Below are 12,716 nucleotides of genomic sequence, written 5' to 3'. Positions count from 1 at the left end.
GAAATATTCATCCAGAAATATCCAAAGTCGACTAACGCAGGACTAATGTCTGCTAGGTATTTGTTTTGATGTTTTGCACACGTATATGTATAATTAATAAAATATACATAAATATGAGAATGTTAAAGAATCAAAAGATGCGAAATGGAAAATATAGAGATGCGACTCGTAAATGTCTACGCTTTGCGGAACGAAAATAAGATATAGAAGAAATATTATTTTCATAATGCATGTTATTTAATTGTTGAAATATCCTCTCTCAAGATTTGATGAAACGTGAAACAGCACGGTGATGCCGCTACGCGACGACATTACTTCGCGTAAACGGTCTTGCGTGAATAGCGGATTTCCCAAAGACGGGAATTTCCTGCCAATCAAATGAAAATCCTCTTTCACGTGCCGTCCCTCAGATCGGCGTGCAACAGCGCCGGTATACAGCGTCTCGAAAAGGCAACGAGGCTTTGATTTACTCTCTCGTCCTCCATTCAAGACGACATCACGGCTGCGCCGTTTTCTCCTTAAATGGGCGCCCAACGTCTGAGCGGCATTAGAGTTCTCGGTCAAAGCCAAAGTCAGGGTTTCCATCCTTGATGTTTTTCGAGGAGACGTTTGCACCGCGAGAGAAGTCGCGGGGAAAAGAAGGGGAGAACTCCAAGAGGAAACTCCGAGACTCTCTCCCGTGCTTCGTGAAGCGTCCATGTAACAAGAGTAAAATCCATGACGCGCGATCCTCTTGGGCGTTGGACCAGATACGCAATACACGACTGATCGCACATGGATTCGATTAGAAAGGAATCGCGACGCGACATGCTCACGCGATTACGTCCGTTGTCGAAGGCCGCGTCGCGTCCGATCCGCAATGCGAACCATGTAAAATCATAAACGTCCGGTGCGACGATCAGAAACAAGCACCGCGTGCGGTATTCAATGCCGTATGAATGCTGTATTGCGGAATATTATTTAGCATTATTGCAGGATGTAGGTAATCTGGATCAGTGCGCTATGATATCGATGAAAAGTATCGCGATCATAATGCTGTAAACACATTACGTGAAGGATTTAATAGGGAATCAAAGACCCCGCATTACGTGTCGCCTCTCGTTCCAAAATGATGTATCATTGCCGCGCGTATTATCAAGCGTGATTTACATAAGAGCGCGCGCGAAATGTTTGCATCCCTCGAATGAAATTTGGTATCCTGAATTATTTAAATAGTACAACGGATCAGATTATTTCGATACTGAACGAATGAAAAAAAAATAGAGAAGGAATGCACGACTGAACGCGCGAAACATTTTGCATTTATCGCATATTCGCATCGCGACCAGTGCGAGCGAACACGCGTTCATCGCGCCGCGGAATCTGGCATGCTTCAAAATTGCATCGTGGTGCATTCCGCGTTTCCGTCCGATATTTTTCTGTCGGTCGAAGGCCGCCGAAGCGATCTACTCGCAGACGCATCGGCTGAACGCTGTTTCTCGCGTGCTTTCCGCGAAACAATAAGCGCGTGAAGGAACGTGGTCTTGCAATAAAAAAAGATCCGGTTACCGTTACCGTCGTCGTCGTCGTCGTCGTTGCGGACATAGCGCGCTGGAATTCCTATCTTTAACGCGATGCGACTTCGCATCGTAATACTGTTACATCGCGTAGCCGTAATGCGATACGCAACGCGTGTGTGTGGATCAGAACGCAAAGAATCGAAGAGAGAGAGAAAGAGAGAAAGGAGAAGAGATTACGGTTGTAAGAACGCAACGACAAAAACGCTATCATGCCGATAGCGATCGATTTTAACATGGAAACAGTTGTTTCATCGAGTTGGCAAGAAATCCGATCAGACGAATCATCGATCAAGAGAATGTTTATCAAGGTAACGTGAATCGCAGAAAGTCAGTCTTACGTTTGATGAAACAATTTTTATACGTTATACACAACCTATAATTAACGATTATAATGTATAACTGACGATATAGTTAATTTTTATACGCTATAGTAATTCTTGGATGAGTGACGTCACGATGTGTCATACTGTCGATTATTGGATCGCGCATGAAACGTCGAAATCCGAAAATTAAGGAAAAGCGAAAATTACTGACATTAAGAATTAACGAGAATATGATTAAATATATTAGCGAGAGCTCTCGATCGTGTGGTCTTCGTCGCGTGTGGTAATGGTCCCTTCGAACCGAGAAAAGGATGAAAATCTAGTATAGAATATTGAAAAATGAAGAGAGATCGCGGGTCCGCAAGTCGATCGTTACGTTCCACTTTCTCCTTTCTTCGGTTTTCGTAGATCGAAGGTCCATGACCTCATAACTGGTTCTAGTCACCGCTATTACCTCAGCGGAAGCTGTAAAACTTTCTGTTTGATGTAAACTATAGCGGGTTACGTACACCGAGAATAAAATCGTACAATCGCTGGACAATCTAACTGCGCTTTTGTTAAATATTTTTATATCAAGCGTGAAATTCTTATGGATTCACTTCAAAAGTCCTCTCAAATATCTTAATTTAAGGATAACCATAGAATAATTAGTAATGAATAATTTAAATAATAATAATTTAAAGATAAATTCTCAATTAAAGATGACACTTGCGTGTGATTACGAAAGTGGAATACGGATGACAATGGTGCTCGGCGCTACGGCTGCGCGGTCGGTCGTGTCAATTTGTAAGAACAAACGGTTAAACACAGATCACGATAGGAAAAACATCCGGGTGTCCGGTGGAATCCGCGTAATCGGTTCTTCATGCAAATGAGAGCCGCTGCGCGCCATTACAACGCGGAGGAGTCGAGCACACGCTGACTATACGCACTAATCGATTCTCGCGATCAGAACGAGCCGAGAGAAGCGGAGCTTTGCGAGGGATTACTACGATTATCCGAATAATTACCCCCGGAGTTACGAGGGACGGGACCGGGGTCGGTAAATAAAGCCGGCCCAGATCGTTCGCCGAATTCGTATTCCATCTGTGCATTTAGTTACACCATCTGACATCATGCGCATAATCGACAATGCGTTCTCTTGCAAGTCGGAAGCCTGATGATTCCGAGCTATCATCTACTTTATTTCAATATTGGTTTTCAATCATAGGAAATGCGTGTCTAACAACAAGTGGATGATAAACGCGGTGCGTTTATCTCTTATAATTACATCGACAAAATATCGATTGTTGTAAAAACGTGTATCTACGATTGGACTGTTGTTTATAATTACATTATAAATAATCAGAAAAATGTGTTACTTTATTTTTACGTATTATTTGTTTTGCATTTTATATAGGTATCGATCAATGAATCACAATGAATTCATCGGAAGAGCAACTTGTATAAGGTAATAGAATAAAGTTATTGTAAAAAGTAGATGACCTTTCATATTCGAGGCTTCAATCTCGCGAGATCACCGAAATCATTTTTCTTTTCATTACTTTTTAATATGTCTGCCGTCCATTGCAGGAATCCGATTGGTTTTCAATCGCAATTTAATTCGAGTCTCATCGCTTCCGATTCATACCGATGAGCGTTAATAAAAGGAGCGTACCGGCTGATCGTCACGCTCCGATAAACAGCGAATTGTCCAGTTTTTTTCGTTTACGCGGCTATTAAATATGGTTTATTGTGGAGAATTCCAACGACGGGCGTTCCGGTCGCCCGCGTTATCTTTTGGGTGATCGCGAACCGTTTCACGATAACCGGATGGAATTGAAACGCGATATGCAAAGATAGAATTCTCCCGCGAGCCAGCAATTGCACAGTTTCAATTTCAGACTTTCGCGCTTAGCGTACACGGAAAAACAATGCATCTACGTACAACAACACGAACTTCGAAAAACGTCGAGAATATTTTGAGAATATACGCAAAATAAGTCGCATAAAATATGCATACCTATAAGTATAGCACACGTTTCATAAACAAATAATCCGTGCGTGTATTTTTTGCAGGACTTACTCTATCTTGAAAGGATGCACAGAAAGCTTTGATTTTATTCAATAAGAACCCAAGGAATGTAAACAGTGCGTCTGCACTCGTTGCTTTCTGAGGATATCCGGACTTACACAGATCTTTCATCAGATCCTTCTCGAGGAACGCAAGAAAGAAAGCCAGAATTGCGAAAAAATTAACAAGGCAATAATAAGCGTACTCACCGACCGCCTTGCAGCTTATCCCGTGCAGGGAGTCCCCGGCGAGCTGAATGATGGCCATGAGAATATCGCCTAGCATCAGGCAGGCGACATGATGAGTCTGGCAACGCCAGTGTAGCACATGATGAGAGGCCGGTAGCAGCCAACCGGTAGCAAGGGTGGCAGCCAGGAAGACGGCGCTAATGATAAAGCCCGCGGGGTACAAGGTGAACCTGATGTCCTTCGCTTGCACTATAGGTCTGTAAATTTCGAGCCAGTTAGGATATCAGAATACCGATCAGGCGAATCTTATGAGATCGACGTTCGCTTCTTTGTCTAAATTTGTCCGACTAACAATGTCAAAAAGAATAAAACTTTATTGGTATTTTGTATTTTCGAAAATTTTATTTCATATTAAAGCAGGGCCGGCCATGATCGTGCGTAGTATCATCATGATGAGCATCGCTCGATGGATCAATACGTGCATGAAATAATGATCGTTTAATTTGAGTTACTATGATACCGTGTTTTATTATACGTATTCATGTGCTGGCGGAAGACCCAAATTAAACACGTAATTCAGGTGTATGCGACAATTAGCAACGAATTACGAACAACATATAATTTATTTAATCCAATTAACACACTATAACGATAGTAATACTGGAAAGTAATAATAATATTGTATGTTGATATATATTTTGCAATAAATCTTTCTTCTTAAACTGATGCATTCTCTAACTTGTATCACGTTTTCTTTCCATTGCAGAAAGACAAATTAGGGTATATGCATATTTAACACATACAAGTTCTGATAGTATCAACAATCATGTACAAGCAAGAAGACAAAGAAGAGAAAGGTGAATTATGGCGCTATTAGTTATTCCTCGCACGGGCGGATTAATTAAATTCGGGCAGTTTTATCGGCGTCACATCGACAATTGACCGATTGGCTCGCTGCCAGCGGTCTGGGCAGTCGGCCAGATATTCGATCGATCCTTTATAACGGAAATAATACCGCGTTATCGACGATCGTTACGTCCGTTTTTAATTAAGACTCTGAAAGATACATGAAAAACAATTTTTCATCGCATCTTACGATATCTCCGATGTGCCGCGTCGACTTTATGTCGGTCAGATTTCTATTTTTGGAATCTTTTACCAACGTGGACGTATTGCAGCTATCATATTACCGTTACATTATATAAGAGTTGTCCAGAGAGAAAGTATTCTAAATTTTTAAACAACTGAGTCACTTATGTTTGTAGAGATCTCCGTGAAACAGACACATGCGATAAACATTTGGTCAATAAAACTTGGATTGTCATGTAAAACAGAGTTGAATAAATCGTGTACCGCGAACTGAAGCTCTTTTGCGAGAGACTGTAAAAATTCATGTCTCAATCCGCTCGATTATACTTGCCAAATGTAAATGATACGTAAATTTCGTTTCGCGAAAAGTGGCAATAACTCAGCAACTCCATCCGCGACGCATTGCCGATGCGAAAATCCATAGCATCCGGCCGTGTATTGTTCCGTTGATTGGCGTTCGCTTCGAAGTTGTTCGCGGGTGAATTTTTCAAGCGGGAATTGCGCGAATGTCAACGATCAGCCGGTCAGCCGTGTGTACACGCGCGCAACTTCCTATACAAAATTGGTCCCGCGCACACGGCGCGCAAATGTCCGCGTTAATCGCATTTCCGATGTTACTTTGTACACCTAGCCGGCGATTAAACTTTTACAAACTACCATAAATCCCGCGTGCAATTTCGCAAACGACGCGACGGCGCGAACGTCGCCGTGCGCCAGCACAACCTTCGAAATCTACGAAACATACACTGGCGGCTGGTTGTATATAACGTGGCACGGTGTAACATCCTGCCTCTGCACCTCGGGATTCACGCTGTACACGCGAGATTACACGCGACATTACAGTGACGCTGCTTCTGTGCCGAACGGAAATTCTCGGGTCTTCCTATCAGCTCCTACAGTGTCCTGCGGTGTCCGCCCGTCAATCCATCGCACCTCACAGCCTTGGCAAGACAAGCGCGTGTCTCAGCAAATGAGATCTAACTCCATCTTACGTTGCGACGCCTCGTCTACGGATACCGGCTCGACTGACGTTCAGCACGTTGGATTACGTCGTGCAGCATCAAGATGTTTTCCCGTATCTCTGCTTCTCGACGACGATGTCTCGACGTTTTATTGGTAGACTTTTACGCGACGGTGCGTGTTAACTCCACGGCTTTGCTCTTAATGTCTCGCGCAACGTCTCAATCTGTCCGGGAAAGTATAAAATCGATCGTGTGATCGAGGCGAGACGAATGTCCTTGATTTTCCTGTAACGAGAGCGCGAGGTATCTTCGCTATCTATCGCAATTAATCTCGCCGGAAACGATTTTCTCTGAACGTGTCGGAATTCCAAGCTCCTCGGGAGCAGCAAGGTCTCTCGGCGACTTGGTGAAAAATCTGGAAAGTGGGACGCCACAATTTCGTGCAGGCGTGCCGTTTTCTTCATGTGACACTTGTCAGCACGCGCGAGAGCACGCATGTAATTGCTCGTCGTCGTCGGTGCGCGGGAAGGCCGCGTTATTGAAGAACGGCTTACAGGAATCCGAGTGACGTGGGATCGGACACGCGTGACCTAGAAATACTCCGAGGAGAGGAGTGAAAGTGAGGAGAGCCGGACTTTTTCCCTCGTCGGAAGTGACGTGGGGAGGGGGGGGGGGAGAGGACGGAACGGTGTCGTTTACCTTTCGTTTATCGTCGAACGCGTAATTAAGCCGCGCGATAAATTCAGATCGACGCAGACGATACTTGGTGGAGCAAAAAGTCCGATCGTGCCCGGAGCTTTAAAGTGGGTCGGCCGACTTGACCGTCGCGGAACCGGCCGCGAAACCAGACTTTGTTCTTCATTTGAAAAAAAATGAACGACGATCGCGCGAGCAGGAGATCAACGCGAGATTGACTTTGCGTAATTGACGATGATCGATTTACAATTATTGGCGATTTACACGCACATCGATCCAACCGCGAGCTACTAAGTGGATGCGCACACGCGCGTGTTGTACGTTTTTGGAATGTATTAGCATGATGGAAGTATGGAGAATATTAACATCCATCAGCTTAGTAAAATATTAATTTTGCCAAGTAAAATTTCCAAGACACTGTTTTATGAAAATTGTATCGATTTACACATCTTGCAGATCGATCGCAAGATAACATATTATAACTTATGAGTAGTTTAGATTTATCGCTGAATCAAGTGACGATTAGTCATCACCAGAAGCAATGAACGTGTGGACGCGCTGCTTGGGGTCGTAGCATAATTGCACGCAACAAAACATAGTCATCGAAGCGTTATCGTGGAAGCAGCATATCTTCGAAATGATCGGGGACAGAGGGTAGAAGACACACAATAAGAATTCTTCGATCATGGGAAGCTTCTTTGTGCTTCTGTTCGTCTGAATATCTTTTCTTATCGAGTTTCGTCTCGAACACAGCAAATTCGCAGCGATTACCGTGCATTCCGCGATGTTATCTTAATAAGCGGAAGTTACAGTTCTTTATCTGCGTTTACAGATCGCACGGTTGCACAGTATCGCCACGATGACGCTTCGTAACTTTGCGACTTTTCCTCACCTTTGCGGTGCGTGCTCCGGGCAGGCGAACACCTTGGCCACCTGATTGAGTTCCTTGATCCTCTCCACGCAGAACTGGCCGCTGGGCAAAACAACTCCGTTTATCTCCAGGCCGCCGTCGGGCTGCAGCACGGCATCCTTCGCATCTCCCAGTATCGTAAAGTTGTCTGATTTCGGGCAGGTCGGGAAACCCGCCACGATCTCGACGATGGACGACGCGTTTGGCAGCAGTGGCGGTGCGTCCGCGCTCTCCTTCAGGTGCACGCAAGTGTTCCTGCAAAATTTTCATTTTCGTGCGTTTTTTTTAGATTAGACCGTTAGATTGAAATGAGAATGTGAAAGTAACTAATAAAAATATCGTGCCTCTTTTTAATTTCTATAGGAATGGGGGCAGGAATCTGTATAGGATCAACGACGAAATGATTCGTCAATCGAAATGTCACGTTTCATATTTAATAAAGGCTCCAAAGCCGGTTTAAAAGGTCGCTCTTTAATCCGTCTCAATGACGTTGAGAAACTAACATTCGTTTTATCTACACTGAGAAAAAAATGTAATTGATCCAACGAAATGTCTTGTCACGGGGTGCCAACAAAATATATACTTATTTCGACAAGTTATATATTGAAACAAATATGTAGTTCTTGGATTACACACATGAGAATTATAATCCAACAATTATATATTTGATTCAATATATAACTTGTTGAAATAAGTATATATTTTGTTGGCACTCCGTGACAAGACATTTCGTTGGATCAATTACATTTTTTTCTCAGTGTATATCAGCATTTTCGATTTTGTCGTTCTACTTTGCGCGATATGTTCGATAACTGGATTATTAGCATTTATGTATTTACAACTGTAACAACAAATATTTATTCGAATATCCTGTTAATAATTACATATTTCGATATGCTTTGCTAACCAAGAAATTCGATTTATCCTGAAATAATCGAGACTCCAGGTAGCCGAATACCAGATTCCACCTGAAAGATGACGCAAAGCGAAGTAATGCGAAAAGCAAAGCTCGCGTGGTTCCACTTTTTAAGTCGTAGTCGTGATTCGTGCGACGATTCGTAAAGAAGCGTGATTCACCGAACTGAAGTTGCCTCTAAGCGCGACCTTGGTGCAACTGTCCTTAGGGACATCCGTGATCTGTCAGATGGCACGCGTATGTCACGTAGAGGACCGCCGAGGCGCCGACCACGTTATAGCTTAGACTATTACATGAAAAACAGAGAGAGAGACGGAGCAAAACGGAGGCTTACCCGTGTTCGTGGAAAGTGGCGTTTTCACCGCAGCACCGTCGCACTCGTGGTCTCATGGTCGCAGCGGCGTGATTGCCCGCCGATTTCCTCTGCACGCACACGAGCAACGCGTTCGAGTCGGCACAGTAGTGGCTCACGGGAAAACTGTCATTCCTGCCGATCTCGAGGATCGCGTTCCCGTTGTCGAGCAGAACGAGGGGGTTGGCCTTCCGGTAGGGCAAATGTATCAGCTCCGATCGGTCGTCGCATTCCGGCCGACGACCGTCGAGGATGTGCCAGTCGGCGGGCAGTTTTGTGTGGAAGCTCCTCTGCGTCGGCGAGTAGACGAGCAGTTTCCACTCGCTCGATGTGGGCTCGCAGCGCGGTAAACCGCTCGCGTCGCCGTCCATCCGTCGTAGCTCCTCGCCGTATCGGCAGCACTTCAGGATCGTCAGCCGCGACTTCATCAGGTCGTTGGGCTCCGCGATAGCGATCGCCGCGACGAGCGCGATCCACCAACCGAGCAGCAACGCCCCCATGATCGCGCGGGATCGGTAAGTGCGATTGGCAACTTCACTCTTGTCTTCTCGAGGGACGACAAACCTAAAACTGATGACAGTCTCACGCCAACTCTCGTCAATCGAACGCGTTCAGAAAAAAAAACCGATGAAGACGGGCAAATGTGACCGATTTCGTACGCGCGCACGTAGATGTGTATGTGATCACGATGTCATCTCGCGACGCGACGGAAGTCGCGATCAAGACAGGGAATTCAAGAATCGGGGGTGTCTCCTGCCTGTCGAAAGTCGAAGAAAGCCGGTGCGTAACGGACGCTCGTCGGACGTGACTCTCCCGCTCGGAGACTTCGCAGTTACTGAAGTCGTCCGACCACGCGGCCCGACTCGACCCACCGGCGGCAGCGTGACTCGAGCGTGCGCGCGCAGCCGCGCGCCACGCTCTCGCCCTTATTCGACCTTATTCAACCACCGCGCGCGCTTTCTTCTTTCTTCCGCGGCGACCTTCGTCGGCGGGCGCCGCATGGGTGCAACGAGGGGGTGAATTCGCAACCACGTGCCTTCGCTCCCCCACCACTGCAGCAGGAAGTGCAACGGTAACGTGCGTGATGTTGTCCCGTTTGCCGACGAGTCATATGTACCGCAGATCAAATGCGATGTGCAACGACGTTGAGTTTATTTTAGAATCTGTCGTGCTCGAAAATTTTCGGTATGTAATATAAATTTATTTATCGCCGATATTTGTCGATTCGAGATGGGATGAAATTGATCGGCAGTACAAATATGTGACTTATTTTGATGGTATTTGCTGCTAAAGAAGATTCTCGTGTACTAGAGAGAGATTTTGGGCACGTATTTATTTATTATCATTATTTATTAATATTATAATTATTTATTATCATCGTTGTACGTCTAAACGCATAATAATGCGAAATAATACGAAATATTTATCTGAAATAAATTCCACTTTAATGTACATGATATATGATTTTAATAAATTTTAGTATATTGCACTTGGCAATCAATTCTCAACATTACATGATCGAAATAAATCACACGAGCAAAAGTCGACTAAAACATGAATACGTTATTTATGTGAATTGAACCAACGCACGCTTCTAAATCTCTGCGATGCATGCGAAATTATTTGTTCAATCTGACGTTCGCTTCCGCCGTGGGCAACAAGTTCATCGAATACGACGTACTAATGGACGCGCGAATATCGCTCCTGACATATCCAAGGAACCAGAAAAAAAGAAGAAAAAGATCTTTACGATCTACATGTGGAAGTACCTCGCGCGAGGCGTCCCAGCGAAAATATCGGCGGAAAATATACAGTGCACAGCAAGCGAATCGATGCGACCTGAAATATGCACTACGGTATGACTAAGCGCGGAGATTCTGCGAGATGTTTCTGAGAAGCATCTTGGGTGGAATCCATGGGAAAATATACAAGCATGTCCTTGCTCGCGTGCGCCAGTATCGAAGGAGCGAACGTCATTCCGCATAGCAAACGATCCAGTATCGAGAGGCGCGTCCAGGCCGTACATTCGCGATGGAACTTCCTGGATCAGCTCATCCGGTACGATCTGCCGCTTCGGCGAAACGAGCAGATAACTTCTCAATCGTGCCGAGGTCGGCGGCGATAATGATCAGAAGAATCAAGGTAACAGTAACTAAGATCAGCTCCGTAAAACACGCACGCTACGAGCACGCTTGATGTAACGTCTTCTCACGTGGGAAATATACTGTCTGCTGTGCACCGCTCGTTGGACGTAATTTGTGCCTGCGTTGGACGAGTGAGGTCATAGATTGTTCAAGAGATGGGATGCGTCAGAATCAAATGTAATTACTGTGAAATTCCATGTAATTTGTTGCTCCAATAAAATGTCTTTATATACATTATATATTATTTGATATTGTTTATTTATTTATTTATTTAGTATTGTCACTGTTGGTTTCTGAAAATATCTTGGACTAGATATTTATTTGTCACGAAAAAACAAGTAAATTTTTATTCGAGTAAAAACTTGTACATTATCTTCATCCGCGAGAATAAAACGTTTTGCGAACAATATCCTTCCGCCGTTCATACGAATACCATAATTTTTTGTCCAAGTTTCCTCGCGAGACCACCAGCAAAGTGGTCGTCCAAGTCGACTGGAAATGCTTTAAAAAGTTCTGCGCGAACAGCATCGGCGGGACCTCGGCAATTAAACTTTTTCGCTATCTCGCGACAGGGCAAATTGGAAATTTGTGTCCCCGCTACGGTCGTCTACTGGCGTCTGCATAATTTTATCAATTAAAATATCGTTAACGTCCGTGCGGGCCAGTGGAGACGCCCGCTAAAAAGCGCGTTCGCGCAGGATGAGCTAGATAGAGCAGCTCTTTCTTGTTCTATCTTAAAACTTGCGAACTTGAGATTGAAGAATAAAGCAAAAACAATGCAAGTTTTACTCCAACTTTTTTTATCAAGGAAGATTCGCGCGCATCGAACGACATGTTTAGGAGCGACTGTCTAATTAAAATTTATACGGGAACTTGGTAACTCGACTTTTACAATAACAATAAAATAATAGCAGGCAAAAAGAGAGAAAAATTTTTATAGCTACGCGCGGATGCACAGGTTAATAGGATGCCATGAAATTCAGATGGGAAGAGCAGTACCGTGCCGGCACGTAAATCATGATGATCGTCTGCGTTCCGTGTGCGTTCTGTGCGTGAGTCGCAGCGCGCTCGCGCACGCTCGGCTGCGTGAGCCTGCGTTCGTTAATAGGTTTGCACGTGCGTGTCCCTAAACGTAATACCGATTTTATCTACCCCCTTGTCTACGTAGGTCGACCGAGCGGCGGACGAGCGTGAAGGGTGGTACGGCGGCCAGACAGTTTGACCCAGGTTGCTCGCTCGTGATCCCGGAAGCCCGAAATCGTACCTGTGCTGCATTCCCATTGGCTGGCCAGTTTATTCTTCACGCTCCTTTGAAGCCTCGTCCTCACGACATGCCGCGTTGTCGCGCGTCGCGTTCTTGTAAACCTTTTCCTTGTAGCTCTTCGTAGTAAGATGTCGGAGAAAGTTTGAGGAAAGTGTTGGCGGAAGGCGAGAATTAACTCGCTTCCTTTCGTTGAAAGAACCGCACGCTGTTTCGAGATGATATCATCATGATCTTATGCATGGGTTGAATTATCGACGTGG

General features: G+C 44.9%; 1 protein-coding gene across 1 annotated transcript in view; it reads right to left on the bottom strand.

The window, feature by feature from the left end:
* Window positions 1–9,879, bottom strand: part of LOC105278246 (probable G-protein coupled receptor Mth-like 1) — a 132,262-nt gene extending 122,383 nt beyond the window's left edge. The window contains exons 1-3 of the mRNA XM_011337208.3: window positions 9,031–9,879; window positions 7,763–8,035; window positions 4,145–4,380 (exon numbers count right to left, since the gene is read on the bottom strand). Of these exons, the coding sequence (XP_011335510.1) occupies window positions 4,145–4,380; window positions 7,763–8,035; window positions 9,031–9,548 (1,027 nt within the window). The 5' untranslated portion in view covers window positions 9,549–9,879. The remainder of the gene's footprint in view (window positions 1–4,144; window positions 4,381–7,762; window positions 8,036–9,030) is intronic.
* Window positions 9,880–12,716: the final 2,837 nt, after the last annotated feature.

Source organism: Ooceraea biroi, chromosome 10 (assembly GCF_003672135.1).
Source record: "Ooceraea biroi isolate clonal line C1 chromosome 10, Obir_v5.4, whole genome shotgun sequence".
NCBI lineage: Eukaryota > Metazoa > Arthropoda > Insecta > Hymenoptera > Formicidae > Ooceraea > Ooceraea biroi.
This window is presented reverse-complemented; position numbering and strand designations above follow the sequence as displayed.